This window comes from Budorcas taxicolor, chromosome 20 (genome assembly GCF_023091745.1).
Source record: "Budorcas taxicolor isolate Tak-1 chromosome 20, Takin1.1, whole genome shotgun sequence".
Classification (NCBI taxonomy): Eukaryota; Metazoa; Chordata; class Mammalia; order Artiodactyla; family Bovidae; genus Budorcas; species Budorcas taxicolor.
Window position 1 is genome coordinate 8643208 of NC_068929.1, and position 14589 is coordinate 8657796.

General features: G+C 53.9%; 1 protein-coding gene across 1 annotated transcript; it reads right to left on the reverse strand.

The window, feature by feature from the left end:
• Positions 1–265: 265 nt before the first annotated feature.
• Positions 266–11634, reverse strand: STC2 (stanniocalcin 2). Its single transcript, XM_052659282.1, has 4 exons — positions 11444–11634; positions 9247–9389; positions 6311–6522; positions 266–1096 (listed from the first exon to the last, which is right to left on the reverse strand). Exons 1-4 carry the CDS (start codon positions 11592–11594, stop codon positions 694–696), a joined length of 909 nt encoding a protein of 302 aa, XP_052515242.1. The 5' UTR covers positions 11595–11634; the 3' UTR covers positions 266–693.
• Positions 11635–14589: the final 2955 nt, after the last annotated feature.

Here is a 14589-nt window from a genome sequence, read left to right on the forward strand (position 1 = left end):
AAAAAGTGAAATCGAGACTCGAAGCAGTGGTTAAAATACAAACACACAGGGGCCACTCCCTGCGGCAGGGTCCCCTAGACAGAACAATGGCTCAGAAATTACACTTAGAATCCTCGCCGCCCCCACATCCCCCGCCCCGTCCCAAGTTACTCCAAACCTCAAGGTCCCATGCAAGAAACTGGATTTCTGTTTGGCACCAAGCACCCACACGGCCCTGCCCCCGCTCCACCCTTCTCCCGATTCCCTGGGAGATTTGCACACCCACTCCTGCGCCGGAATCCAGCTGCACTCCGCTAGGACGGTCGGCACAGAAGCTGGGGGCGGGGCCCAGCACCAAGCGCACAGTCGAGCCCCCGCGGGTCACCCCGCCCCGCTCGTCACCTCCCATGGCAAAGGGAGCCGCAAGCCACAGCCCAGGGTCTCCGCGGATGGAAAGAAGGCAAAGTTGCGAGGAGGCCGACCTCCCGTCGGGATGTGTGGATGCGGGACACACCAGGCACAACCGAGCCCTCGCTGCCCAGGGAGCCTCCGCCTCACCTGTTCATGCCGCTAACACACCTCCAATCAAGTCCGCAATCCCCATCACATCCTGCGAGTGACAGCCCCCCTCTTTAATGGCAAATGTTTTGGAATGTCCAGAGAGAAGAAAATGGACGGCGTGGAGGAAAAGATTTCCCGGCCGGGCCTTTCATTTCACCTCCGGATATCGGAATACTCAGACTGTTCATCCTCCCACTCGCTGCTTCCAGAAGTTCCTTGGGCCCCGGGTCCGGCCGCTCTGCCCCGGGCGTGGGCGCTGGGGTGGCTCTTGCTACCTCGCTCACCCTTGGCACCTCGGCCGGTCTCCCGACTGCTGGGCTCCGCAAGGTGGTGACCCATCTCCGCGGGGTGGCCCCTGGAGAGCTTGGCCCTGTCGCCCTGGAGCTGGCGCTCGGGCGGCGCCGTGGGGGGTCTCTGGATGGCCGAGGTGCAGAAACTCAGGATGGAGCACAGGCTTCCCCAGCTCTGCTCACACTGAGCCTGCACGCTGTGGGTGATGGCCTCCTTCACCTCCTCCCCACAGGTCAGCAGCAGGTTCACTAGGTCCACGTAGGGTCTGGGGATTGAGAGAGACCGGGGCTGGAGAGCGCCTCCTGTGGGCTGCGGAGGGCAGGACCCACAGGAGGGGAGGGACCTGGCCGATGCTGGACTCGGGTTTGGTTTGGCAAACGATGTTCCTGGAATTGCTGCAAGCCTTTACCTGGATTCTGTGGAGTACTGGGCTCCCTGCCAGGCACTGGAGGGAACTGGAGCCTGGGGGAGGGAGCCCGCCACACGAAAAAGGGCCCCTGACAATACACAGGTGTCTGTGCTAGGAAGCCTAGAAAGAAGCCCCAGGGAGTGAGGCACACAGCTGTGGGGATGAGGCCGGCAGGGGAGCTCCAGGCCCGTTTGTGCTGTGCTCTGCGTAGTTGCTCAGTCGTCTGACTCTCTTCAATTCCCATGGACTGTAGCCTGCCAGGCTTCTCTGTCCATGGGGATTCTCCAGGCAAGAATGCTGGAGTGGAGTGACATGCCCTCCTCCAGGGGATCTTCCCAACCCAGGGATCAAACCCAGGTCTCCCACATTGGAGGATTCTTTACCATGTGAGCCACCAGGGAAGTCCCCGGGCCTGTTTAGGGTGTGCTAACTAGGAGGATTTTAGCAGGAGGGGAAATGGGTCTTGGAGCCAGTGGAATACTACTTAGGCAAATGGTGAAGGGCCTTAAATACTAAACTGAGGAGTCTTTATGGCAGAGAAGTGAGATTGGCTGGCTTTGCACTGGGTGTCCTTCTCCTGGATAAGCCTAATCTAAGTTAGGCTCGCCCAAAACCACTTACCCCATGTGTGTATTTGCCCCTGCTTTGGGCTTATGATAATGAAGGGTGTTTGGGGAAGTTTCTGGATGCATTCTCCTTTGTATCTGGAGGTGTCTGGAACAGGTGAAGGGTGGGGCTGGGATGTTGATTCCAACCAAGATTTCCCTTGCTTGGTGGCAGAGGCTGAGGCGGGGGAGTGGCTGTCTGAACAGCTCTATTCTTTCTGTCTGGGCTTCCCCACAAAGGGAGGTGAGAGCTGGCCTGGCAGAGAGGGGCCTCTGTGCTTGGGCACAAAGGGAGGTGAGAGCTGGCCTGGCAGAGAGGGGCCTCTGTGCTTGGGACGAGAGCCAGCTGTCTGTGAAATAAGCATGCTTGGTTCCCAGGGGGAGGACCAGTTGCTCAGGCCATCTTTAGGAAAAGTGCTGAAGGAGGAATGACTCTGTACCTTCCTCCTGGGGATGGAGGTGTGTGCAGAAAGCCGGAGCAGTGTGCCTATTTTGGGGCCCATCTGGCAAAAGGTGCCCCCAGCAATGGGCTCTCCTGGCCAACTCACCAAGCCTTTCTTACATCTCACTGGACTCTTAAAATCCCCAAGGTGTGGGGAGGCGTCTGGCATGTTCCAGGTGGCTAACAAGCTTTCTTAAGCAGCCTTCACTGGCAGAATTTCCGGGTCTTTCTGATCATGCACTGGGCCATCCCCTTGGGCAAGAAACCACTCTGGCACGTGAGCTCATTTATAGGAACAAGCCTTTTTTTCCTCGGTGAGCCTGTACCACTGGGACGCTGCGCTACAGACCATTTGACTCTTTTCTCTGCATGTTGGCCGTTGTTGCCCAGCAGGAAGGGCAGATTGTTTGAAGACTTGTGAAGCAGTTTGCTGCCATTTTTATGAATTAGTCCTCAAGTTGTAATTGAGTGAACTGTCCTCATTTCATAGATAGAAAAACAGGGACATGGTGGGGGAGAAAGTGGCTTTTGGAAGCTTCTGGGCTGAGAAGGCCTGGGGCTGGCCTGAGAGCGGAGAGGAGGAATGTTCCGGCTGACAGAGATCAAGCTGCCTTTTAAGGCTTACTTGATGCCTTTGGAGTCGGAGAGTCTGGGCACAGCTGATGGGCAGGGTGCTGAAAGTCTTGAAGGCAGGCCCCTAACCGTGACAAGGACAGTGATGACCCAAGTTGACTTCAGCCAAGAGAGGAAGGCATGGTCACACGAGGGACGTGCTCCCTGCATGTCTGTTTTTTCCTGTCTTTTGAAAACTAGCACTGACAGCCTCAGGGAGGTCAAGTTCACTGAGTGTCTGTCTGCCAGAGCATCATTGGGATTTTAGCACCTGATCCTGCCTGCCACCTCCTGCGGCTAGATAAGCAGATCACGGAGACTAAGCATTTGTCTTTTGGGGATGCTTTTTTCCAAGTTTCTTTCCCCAGAGTAGGGAGAGGAGGGGCCCTCTTGGGAATCCATGGACTGCCTCTTGGCCTCCTTCAGCAGGGCATCCTGGTTGCCAGATGAGCTTGCTGAATCCCGAGGCGGATCCCAGAAGGCTGGACTACCCCACGCTCTTTTCTGCCCTTGGTACTCTCTGCCGAGGAGAAAGCTGTGAACCACGGGGAGGGGTGTGTTCATCTAAGCTGTATTTCAAGCTGGCATGGTGCCTTCTCAGGCTGCTAGCTCAGCCCGTGTCTAATGACAAAGCCCAGCTCTCTCCACTGGGCGTCAGCAAGGCTAAAGAGTTTTTAAAAATACTTGGAGGGGGATGTGCCTGGAGGCTGCCAGCACCCAGTGACAGGGTGTCTGATGGCCAAGCGGGTGATATGGAGAAAGTTGGACGGGAAGGGGTGAGGGGAGCAGGGCGTTTGAAGGAAGTCACTTTAACTGAATGTGAGTGTTTTAGGGGTTAGGTGAGGGTCAGGTTGAGGGATGCGGGTGATGTGGATTCTAGGATGCCTATGATTTCCTTCTCTCTAGAGGGAAGAGCAAATTCAGTTTTCATTTTCTTATCTGTGGCCAAGGTCACACATTCTTAAATGGCCTTCTTGATATTCGGGGACTGATGGGATCTTTGGTGCCCAAATCAGTTAAGATAGTTAAGAAAAACTAAAAAAAAAAAAAAAAAGAAAGAAAGAAATTTCAGTTCAGCTTTAAATGCTAGCTGACAGAGCGTGCAGTTGCAGCTTCCAAAGGGAAGGCAGTGGGATTGTGTGGGGAGCTAGAGTTGCTGGCTTAGCCAGAGGAATTGCATGTGGCCACACTGAGTATTTAAGAAAAAGGTCCAGGTTTGCTTTTGGGGTAGACCACCTACATTTCCAGAGCAGGCTGGGGTAGGGGCTATGTGGGCTCTAAATGATGCATGGAGCCTTTTGGAAGTAAGGGTCCCATGGACGATGTTTCCATGGAGGAGGTATCAGAAAGCCATAGTGCTTTCTGTCTTCTTAAATGCAAAGGTGGGGTGGGGTGGCAAAACCCCTCAAAACCTTCAGTTTTCCCAAAGACTTTTTTCCAAAGAAACAAGTCTTCTTGGCTCCAAGAATGTGTTACAGAATTAGCCAACAAACTATCTCTGATGGAGGAAAGTAAGTTGAGGAAAAATGAACTTCATGAGCTTCTCAGCAGTGGAGTGTCTGCCTCTTGCAGGGGCACCTGGAGGAAGGAAAGCTCAGTGTTCTGCTTGTGTAACGGGACTGTTTTTGAAAAAAGGGAAAAAATCCTGCTGCACTTGGGGACCAATGAGACTTTAGTTGGTCTAGTGGGGAGGATGGAGGCCAGGACAAGGAGGTTTGAGGTCCATCCCTGACAACTGGCTTCAGAAGTACCAATTCCCAAGTTGGAAATTAGGAATTGAACCTCAGAGCAAGATTTTTTAACTTTTTAGCTTCGCGTTCTTTCTCTGTTGCATGGGGTTAGTATTCTCTGGGTTGTAGCACTGTTGGGAAAGGTAAATGAGATAATCTAGGCCAAGTTCCTGGCCAAGGGCCTGGCCCACTCAGAAAATGACAGTTATTGTTATTGCTATTGTTGTTGATGCTATTGTTGGCTTGATTCTTTATAGAGATTTGGAAGAACAGAAAATATTTTATTGGGCATTAGTATAAGTCAGGCTTCCTAGGTGGTGCTGGTGGTAAAGAATTCGACTGCCAATGAAGGAGATGCAAGAGGTGTGGGTTTGATCCCTAGGTCAGGAAAATCCCCTGGAGTAGGAAATGGCAACCTGCTCCAGTCTTCTTGCCTGGAAAATCCATGAAAGAGGAGCCTGGTGGGCTACAACCCATCGAGTCAGACATGGTTGAGCAACTGAGAACACAGTGTAACTCAAGGCAAAGGCAACATCACTTTGCTCCTGGCAAGAGCTGCCTATAGAGATTCATGGTGTATCTAATAATTCTAACACTGCACCAGGGGTGTTGCAAGTGACAGGTGATGGCTGCTATTCTCTGTGGTCTAAGTGGTGTGGGTGGCATGGGGCGTGGCCTGTTTAGTGACATAGTTGAGGGAGGCTATGGCATGAACTAAGGAGCAAGGGTTGATAAAACTACTGATTTGGCCCAGTGAGTCACTGGGCAAAGACCAACAGTGCAGTGACTTGTACTGGGCTGCTTAGCCAGTACCTTACTTTCTGCCCTGAGTCCCCAAGAAAGGAGCCATTGTATGTTTTTAAAGGAAGATGTCCTGGATTTATGATTGAATTGCAAGTCTTCTAAAGAGTATGTTCCTATCCCCTCATTTTGCCATAAAGGTGTTTAGCTGATTAATGTTTTTATCATTTGTTTTGCATTTTCTCTGGGAGGGCACGAATGTTGGAGAAGGTGAATTGGACTTTCTAAGGGAAAGCAGAGCTTATGGAGGCAAGGGGGAAAGCTATTGGTATTTAAGAGTGTAAGTCCTGGAGCTGCACTGCCAGGCTCCGCCATCATTGTCTGTGTGACCTTTACCACAGTGAATCTCAGTTCTCATCTGTCAAATGGAGATGAGAATGGCACCTAGCGCATGGTGCTGTCATGACGATCAAGTGACAAATTCATATGAAGCCTTAGCACAATGCTGGGCACTCAGTACATACTCAGTATATATTACCAGCCCTTGGCCATCTGCTGGGGCATCTACATGGCAACTCGGAACACTCAGAACCTTTGGGATCCTGGCTGAAGGGAAGACAAAAGGTATTCCTGAATCCCACACGTTTCACACTCAGTGAAAAAGATTCCCTGTTGCTATTGCTTTGGATTTTGAAACTGATGGTGGAAATTTCTTTTGCTTTTCCTGAAGGCCAGCTGGAAAGGGATGCTCAGGGGAGTCGGTGCAGCTTTCCGTGGTAAACCACAACCTCCCATTTAACAGGAGAGTTCAGCCTCTACAAGTCAACCCATCAGACTGAAGAAGACTGTCTCTGGACCGCAGCAGGCCTCTCCTCCCTCCATCCACGTTGCAGCATCACCCCACCCCACCCCCGACCCACCCCCACAGGGCAGCACTCACTCATGCAGCAGCAAGTCCTTGAAGTGAATCATCTCCACCATCACCCGGATGTTCTCCTGTGCAGCAGAACACAGGTCATGCTTAAGGTAGCACTCCCGCTGTAACTGGAACACCATCTCCTTGATGGCTGGACACTTCCGGCTTATGCAGCTGAATCTGTGCCGCAGAGCGTGGGCCTTACACTTCAAGGCATCTTTGATGAACGACTTGCCCTGAGAGCGGAGGGGACAGGGGAGGGAGAGAGGGGTGGAAGAGACCAGTCCTTATTACATGCTTTGACAGCCTGACCCTTGTTGGGCTTACATGGGATTTTTCTGACGCCCGAACCTCAAGGCCCCATCCAGACGGACATCCTTGCTGGTGACAGGCTGAGGCCACATTGGGAGGTCTGTCCAAAGTGATGTGAGACCTCTGCCTTCAGCCCCAAAGGATGTTACCTGGGAGACTGACACAGTTGCTTCCTTCCTCCCAAACTCCTCCACTAGCCTCCCTTGTCCTGCAGCTCCTGTGGCCCTCTGTCCTCAAGGGAGCCCAGTGTTGACTGTATGGTGGCAACGTTTCTGAAACCCTGAGGGAAATTTGGACAGGCATAAGCCCAGAGCTCCTTGGCGGTGCGTGGTGAGAGTTCTTCCCAGGTGCCTGCTTGTGCAGATCTTGCATCTTTCCTGCTCCTTCTAGTGATGTGAAGGTCGGGTGCCAGCTGGGCCTGCCTTTCCTGCCTCAGTGCCTCCCACCGACCCCAACCCATACTCTCTCTCTCCTCCTCCTCCTAGCCTTTAAGGAGGAGCATTCTTTTCCTTTTTGAAAGCAATTCGACTCCTTTAAACTGTTAGGATTACTGCCTCTAAAAGGCCCGCCTGGCACACTGCCTGCCAGCATCTGGAGCCTGAACTGCCCGGCTGACGGCCCCTCCCCCTCGCCCCAGGCCTCCGAGTGGCGAAGGCAGCCAGGCATACATCTGGCCTGCAGTTCTCTTTCCTGGCAACCCCATGAGATTGTTCTCATCCTAGAGCGGAGACAGCTGTTGGTGTGGGGGCGAGCCTGGGCCGTTAGCTTCCTTATCAACCTCGCGGGGCACAGAGGCACCGTGGGATACCCACCCAGGGATCCTCACACCCCCTCTTCTACAGAAGCGAGCTGTCATTGGAGAGGTCACCCCTGTGTTTTAGACAGGCCTGGAAGTAACGGAGTTGAGAAAGTAAATGGGTTTAGGTTGGAAGTGGGAACCTGGCCAGCATGTTTATTTGTCCTCTCCTGTAGAAGCAGCTGAAAGGTCTACTCATAGAGTCTGATCACTGAAAAGCCACCTCATGGTGATTCCCTTTCCTCTGACGCGCCAGTGCGAGCCAAATAGGATGGAGGGTAGGGTGTGCCGGTTGACTAAGCAGTTATGGGCTGAGACCTGACTTGAAAGGGATGCTTCTAACTTGAGAACGTACTCCTGTTGGTTGAGGGAAAAAAGGAAGATGAATTTATGTGAGGGCTGCAGCAATCTGTTCTCAGTATTCTTCCCTGACATCCTGTGGGATTGCCCTGAAATACACATCTTTCCTCCGGATTTCCTATTACGTTTCCTAATTCCCGTTAATCCAGAAGGGATGCTTTATTAGGGCATCTCAAGGAGTTCAAACACTTTCCTCCTCTTTCCTTCCCTGGTTTCCCCTGCTGGCACCCCACATCCTCTGTAGGGGAGGCTGCCAGCCCTGTCGCATCCCTTTCTGGTTCCCAGGCGTTGCTTTGTCAGGCTGTCTACAGGATGTCAGTACATGGTAACTGGTGATGTTCACAAATCACACCTCAACTGTTGGCCTCATCCAAACAGTCATGGCTCGCCAATGAAATGACTTCACAATGCATATACAGGCTGGGGAGGACATGAAGGAGATGAGCCTAATGCTCCACTCCACCTGAAATGTGTTCGTATGGTGTGCACTGGAGCCATGAGGTTACTTGTTGGGTTCATTTCCTACTCATGCGGCATCTAGGCTTTTACCCTGGGGACCCTGGGATAAGTGAAGTGGGTCAGGCCCTGACTATAGTTATTATACAGAGCAGGACTCATTCAGGGTTCCAACTTTTCAGGTTGGGAGAGGAGGATCTGCTACTTAGGAGGAAGAAAAGTCTGCTCTCTGGAGGCCCTGATTTATCCATGCTGCCTGCCCACATGTCCTCTAGGAGATGACGAATTTCTACAAATTTCGTGTCTCTCTTATTCTTGCCTATTAGGTGAAAATAGCTTTTGCCATGTTTAACTGGAGTCCTTGGCCTTCCCTGCTCTACCCCCAGCCTAATGTCATGGTCCTCGCAGACTGGGTTCTGGGTAGCCAGACACAGTCTGTCCCTTACAAGATGTTTATTATTTATTGTGAGTTTTCTCTGCTAAGAATCCTCAAATAATTGTTCAGCTTGGTCTCCATCCCACTCTGTGCATGCAAACTCAGTGAAGAGTGGAGGAAGACTCGGCCGAGATGACAGGCCCGGAAAGCTGGACCCCAGGAGTGGAGTGGGGAGTCACTGGCACCCTGCTGCACACCTGGAAGGTCTCTGCTGCTGAGCCACCCCAGTCGTGTCTGACTCTGTGCGACCCTATGGAATGCAGCCCACCAGGCTCCGCCGTCCCTGGGATTCTCCAGGCAAGAACACTGGAGTGGGTTGCCATCTCCTCCAGTGTGTGAAAGTGAAAAGTGAAAGTGAAGTCACTCAGTCGTGTCCCAGTCTTAGCGACCCCATGGACTACAGCCCACCAGGCTCCTCCGCCCATGGGATTTGCCAGGCAAGAGTACTGGAGTGGGGTACCATTGCCTTCTCCATGCTGGCAAGCACTAAAACCCACCATGACGATCAGCTAGGAAACTCTGTTAACAGGTTTTTCCAATGAACACTTCAGTCATGCTCTGCTAACCCAAAACATTCTTGGTGCTCAATATGGTTTTTACCTGGGCATCAAATTTTCCAGCGTTGTGCAGAAAAGTCATGCAAATTCCATGTAAGCCCCGGATCTCACAAGAGTTGTTCTCGAAACATTCAAACACGCCACACCCCACATCGCCAGCGTTGACCAAACAGTGCTGGATTTCCGCTAAAATGAGAATTACATACAATCATATACAAAATTCTCTGCCATGCTGGGGAATGCAAAGAGAGGCTGGTTGAAATAAAAGTAATGACTAAAAGGAAAATTAAGAAAAAGTGTTAGAAATGACTGTTTCGGGATCCAAAAACCAAGGAAATAAAATTTCATTACTTAACCTACTTATGAAGATAACTAGTATTTGTAAATATTTGTAAAAATTAGCCAGACCTACATTACAAAAGTCACAAGAGAAGTTAGGTCAGAACACTCCATTTTTTCATCCTTTTCATCTTATTAAAGTATTTGTGGGAATACTTAGTTTGACAGCTGAAGATATTTCAGCTTTCTAAACCCACTGACAAAAATAAAATTTCAACCCATTAGCTTGGTCTTTCCCTTCTGTCCTTCATCAATGAAATACTCTTCTGTACTTGGATGAAGCTGCTGCTATTAAATCACGGCCATTTCCTTCCTGACCCCCAAATGAGAGCATCCAGAAAGCAGTTTCAATTTAGCTTTATGATTCAACACCTAAAAATCAAAACAAAATTCCTATTAAGGCAGCGCCTCCAAACCATTCGCATTAAAAATACCAGGCTAGGGAAACTGCGGTTTGCTTGCAAGCAGGCTCAGGAGTCGAGTCAGATAGGGGTTAGTCTGCAGAAACGCAACCTTTGCAGTTCGAGGTTCCTTTTTAATAGAGATCTGGGGTGAGATGTCGCTTAATACCCTAGACTTCTCGAGACCCGGGTGTCCGCTGCCCTCCTTCGCAGAATGTGGCCCCAATTCGCGTCTCTGAAAGGACAGGCTGAGAGGGAGTTAACTGTCAGGCTGCAGAGCCTCTCTCCCTTCCCTCCCCCTACCCAATTCCCTGACTTAAACCAACCACAAAATTACACCAGAAGAGTATATTTTGGAAGAAGGGCGGGTCGGAGGAGATAATCCGCATTCAGATTAAATTTGCCGAGAGAATGAGGGGCGTGTATTTGTTGAGAGTCACCAACTAGCGAAAATCACGTTTGATTCTCAGGGAAATCTCTGGGAGGGGAAAGGTGGGTGAGATTCCTAGGACGAGCGGGGAGCGAGCTGGGGGTGCTGGCATCCGCCTATGGAGGTGGGAGACTCCCGGACGGTCCCATGCGCGGCCCCGGCGCGCCGGCCCGGAGCGCGCAGGGCCGCGGTTCACTCGCTCCCGGCGCCCCTAATGGGCACTCGTGCATTCCTGCTCGTGCGGTGAACGCACGCACAGCACCGCTGGGTTCGCAGGCCCCCTTAATAAAGGGAGGGCCGTGAAGAGCGAAGAAGCGCTAGGCAGATTTTCTTCCTCTCCCGGGGGCTGGGAAAAGGGCCAGCCCCGTGCCCTGCACGCCTGGTTGTGCTTGGCAGCTCGCGGGTAAACGGAGAGCAGGTCGAGCAGCTGCGGCGCACGGTTCGGGCCGTGTCACCATTTCTTCTCTTGCTGACCTGCTCTGGAGCCGGGGACGGAGGCGGCACCGCAGAGGTACGCTTTACTCCACCCGCCCCTGCCCGTTCCGAAAGGAATGACCCACAAGGGGGAAAGTTCGCCATGCAATTTGTCTCGCCTACAAAGTTCTTGGATGTCGGGGATCTTTTGAGGAGGGGGAGAAGTAGTCCTGCCGCGGCCCGCCGGCTGGGTAGAGAAGTTCTTCGGTTCAGGGCGCAGCCGGGTAGCGGGGACGCTCCGTGCCTCCTGCAAGCCGGTTAGGATGGAGCAGGGAGGTTTGAACCCGTCCGGGGACGCTGGAGCCGACCCTGGCCGCGTCATGCGGTGCTTCCTTTACCCTCGACCCCGGGAGGACAGCAACAAGTCCTGCCCCAGCCATCTCATCACCCGGCCAGCACGTGCGGATTCCGGGCTCGCGGAGCCCGGTGTGGACCTCGCTCTGCCGCGCGCTTTCCTCTTCACGCCCCGCTCCACCCCAAGAGTTTGCACAGCCCAGGGTGGGCGCCCAGTTCTGGGCGAAGCGCCCGGGGCGCGCTGCGTGGGTGCGGGATGTCTTCTCCCCGCAGCTCCCCGCCGCGGGGGCGCACGCACTTACCTGTGTTCTGCAAGGACAGACGGCCTTTCTGCTGGGAGCCCCTGTCTTGGGGACCTTCGGGGGTGTTGGTGGCGTCGGTCCCTCGAGCTGGATCGAAGGTAACCAGCACCAAAGCCAGGGTCACGAACTGGCCCAGCCGCTCGGCACACATGGTTCTTGGTGTAAACCTCCAGCCCGGAGACCTGGATTCTTTGTGCTCCCCTCCGCCTCTTCCTCCTCCTCCGCCGTTTCCCCTCCTCCTCCCACTCTTCCTCCCGGCTCGCCTTTTCCCTCCTCGCGGCCGCGGCTCTGATAGAGGTTACCCAGCGCCCTCCCGTAGCTCTCCGGAGAGCATGTGACCAGGCCGTTAGCAGCGCCGCGAGTGCCGGGCAATGGCAGGGACGGTGCCTCAAATATCCCTGGAAGCTCTGGTGTCACTTGAATGAAGGAGTCGAGCAGGTGTTGTCCCGGCGGCTGGACCAATCCGAGACCCTCGCCCGTTTGACAACACGGCCGGGAGGCGGGGCCTGCGCCCAACTACTACAGGAGGAAGCCGAGCGCCGCTGGGAGCGCCCGACAAAGTTGCCGACCTGGCGACGGCCACGCGTTTGCGTGCGTGTGTGAGTGTGTGAGAGCGCGGCCGGAGATACATGCGCGTGTGCGGGTCCTCCAAGGCAATGGCCGAACGGACTTAACTAAAAGCGAATCCCAGCTCCAGTTGCAGCTAAAGAAAGGCGAGAGGGGCTGGTCTGCGCTGGGACAGCGTTCCCCCTCCCCTCCAACCCCCTTGGGCTCCTGGCTCGCATCACACCCGCAAAGGGCTGGGAAAGTTTCCTCTTTCTGCTTTTTGTAATTTAGTTGAGATTCCCAGCCCCGAGGCCTTGACAGATTGGAGAAGTTTTCTGGACACAGTGGTGCTGGGGGCAAGCTGGGCACAGATGGGAATTCCTGGCGGTGTGATGTTTTGCATTAAAAACAAAAAATCCTCCAAACTATTTTAGGATAGGAGCAGAAGCGCTAGATACAGGACTCTGCCTGAGCGGCTGCCCTATCTTCCTCTTTTCGCCCCGCTGTGGTGGGCCTTGCCACACCTTCAGTGTCAGATTCTTGCCCCTCCCTCAGTCCAGACGGATTCTGGGCTGGGCTGCAAGGATCCAGGTGAGAGACTGGACTTGCATCATTTACAGGCGGGTGGCAGGGAGGCCCGGGCAGCCCTGAGTCAGCCCTCGGCGGAGCATCGCGTGCCCCAGAGGCTGGAGCTTGAAAGGCAACTTTACGCGTCTCCAAACACACTCTTCCATTTTCCCAAAGCGCTACTCGCCGCCGCGTTCTGTGTTCCTTTTACTCTTCATTCATCGGATGGAAAAGGTAAAAAAAAAAAAAAAAAAAAAAATCCCCAAAGCCTGAAAGCAGAACCCGAGGAAATTCTCTCCATCTCTTCTGCTTTCTTGTTCAAGCTCCCTCCCCAAGCACAGCCGGGGCTGGGTTGCCCTCGACTGCTTTCTCCCCCACGGCTTGCGGAAGCAGGGAGAAAGTTGGGCGCCGCTGGGAGCGCCTCTTCCCCCGCTGTGTGTGTACGTGTGCACGCTCACGTCTCCCCCGCGCCGAGGCCGGGGACAGGAACTGCTCCGGGCACCGTCAGTCCGACGGCGCAGCTCTGGGGGCTCGTAGGGCAGGGGGAGGGCGCGGACGCGAGCGCTGCGCCACTCACCCCGGGTGACGCGCTTTCGCCCCTCCCCCGCCGTCTCCACCCTCCTGCAGGAGAACAGGTGAGCCTGGGTACCAGCTCCAACCCCCGCCCCCGCCCCGCTCCCAGCCCCGCTCCCAGCCCGCGCCCTCTGCGGTAATGCGCCCCGGAGGTTTCATCACCCACTGCCCGCGGCGACGCGGCTCTGGGTCTCCGCGGCGGGGCGCACCGAGCGCCTCGTTGGGGCAGCCTTGTGACACCGTTGGGGGAAGGGGTGCGGAGACGCCGGGGCCAGGTCGTCCTCTGTCAGCCGTTCGACTTCCCAAGCTCCCCTCCCGAGGTCCCGGATGCAGGAGGGCGTTAGGAACGGGGATGGGGGCAGGGTGGGACCAGTGGCTGCGGCTGTCCAGCGTCCAGCGGCCCAGAGGTGGGAGGAATGATAGGAGGGGTGGGAAAGGCACCTTCGAGTAGGCCCTCCCAGGGGTTGCAGCGCCTGGGAGCTAGCTGCTGTCCACCATCCCCACCCGATTTCAGAACCCCAACAAAGGGTCACTTTGAAGGTCTGAGTCTGCATCGTGACAAAAAACTGACCACTCATGCCCATGATTCCCATAACACTTACATCTTCCCTCAAGAGTTTTTGGGGGAAGGAGGTGGGGTACAAGTCCATTATATTAATAATAGATTGTGCGCACTTCCCACTCTGCTTTTGTTCGGGTATTTATTTCCTTTATTAGTTTATGAAACACTATGTCCTGTAGATTCTTAAGAGACAAAATATAGCAAAAAACCAACAGCAGTCTGGCCTCCCACGAAGTCCGTAAGCCTCTGAATTTCCTGGGCAGGCTTTCTTTCCTTGGAGAGCCTCTGCTGTAGGTGAGAACGTGAGTGATATCGGCATGAAAAAGGGCGTCTGGTCTCTTGGCTCTTTGAGCAACACAAACAGGAGAGGTCTAGTGGGTGGGAGCAAGCCCACCTCTGTGGGATGCAGACAGTCTGGGTCTTCTTGCTAGAAGGCTGGCCCACCACCTGGAGCAGGGGTCAGGCAGATGCAGGTCTCTGGGCTCCTGCCTCCCAGAGCTGGGGCACAGCCTTGTGCCACCACAAGGCCCTGGGACTGCCCTCAGAGGACCTGCATAATAGAAAAATTCATCTTGATGCTATTTGCTCCAGTTTCACAGGGGACATTCGTGTCTCCTGCCTGAGCCACCTGCCCCTTTTAGAACTAAAAAAAAATAGAAAAAAAAAAAAAAGCGGTAGTTGGATTTGAGGTATAGCAAGTACAGTTGCCAGTTCTTAAGAGTTTTATATTCAGACTACTTGGCCAGAGCCAGACATCCAGAGAAGAATGCCCATCCCAGTCTGTCCCATCAGGGCTGAGAAAATTCTGCAGAAGCAGGAGGCTGTGTACTGGGATTACCAGTCGAGGCCACGGGCCTGGGGTCAGAGTAGGGAGAAGGGCTCAGGCTGGTGACTGTGC

Coding starts and splice junctions, on each gene's coding strand:
- STC2 (XM_052659282.1), bottom strand. CDS start 11,594: ATGTGTGCCGAGCGGCTGGGCCAGTTCGTGACCCTGGCTTTGGTGCTG. Junction 9,390..11,443: donor TCTGTCCTTGCAGAACACAG/GTAAGTGCGTGC, acceptor TTCTCATTTTAG/CGGAAATCCAGCACTGTTTG. Junction 6,523..9,246: donor CTGGAAAATTTGATGCCCAG/GTAAAAACCATA, acceptor CTCCGCTCTCAG/GGCAAGTCGTTCATCAAAGA.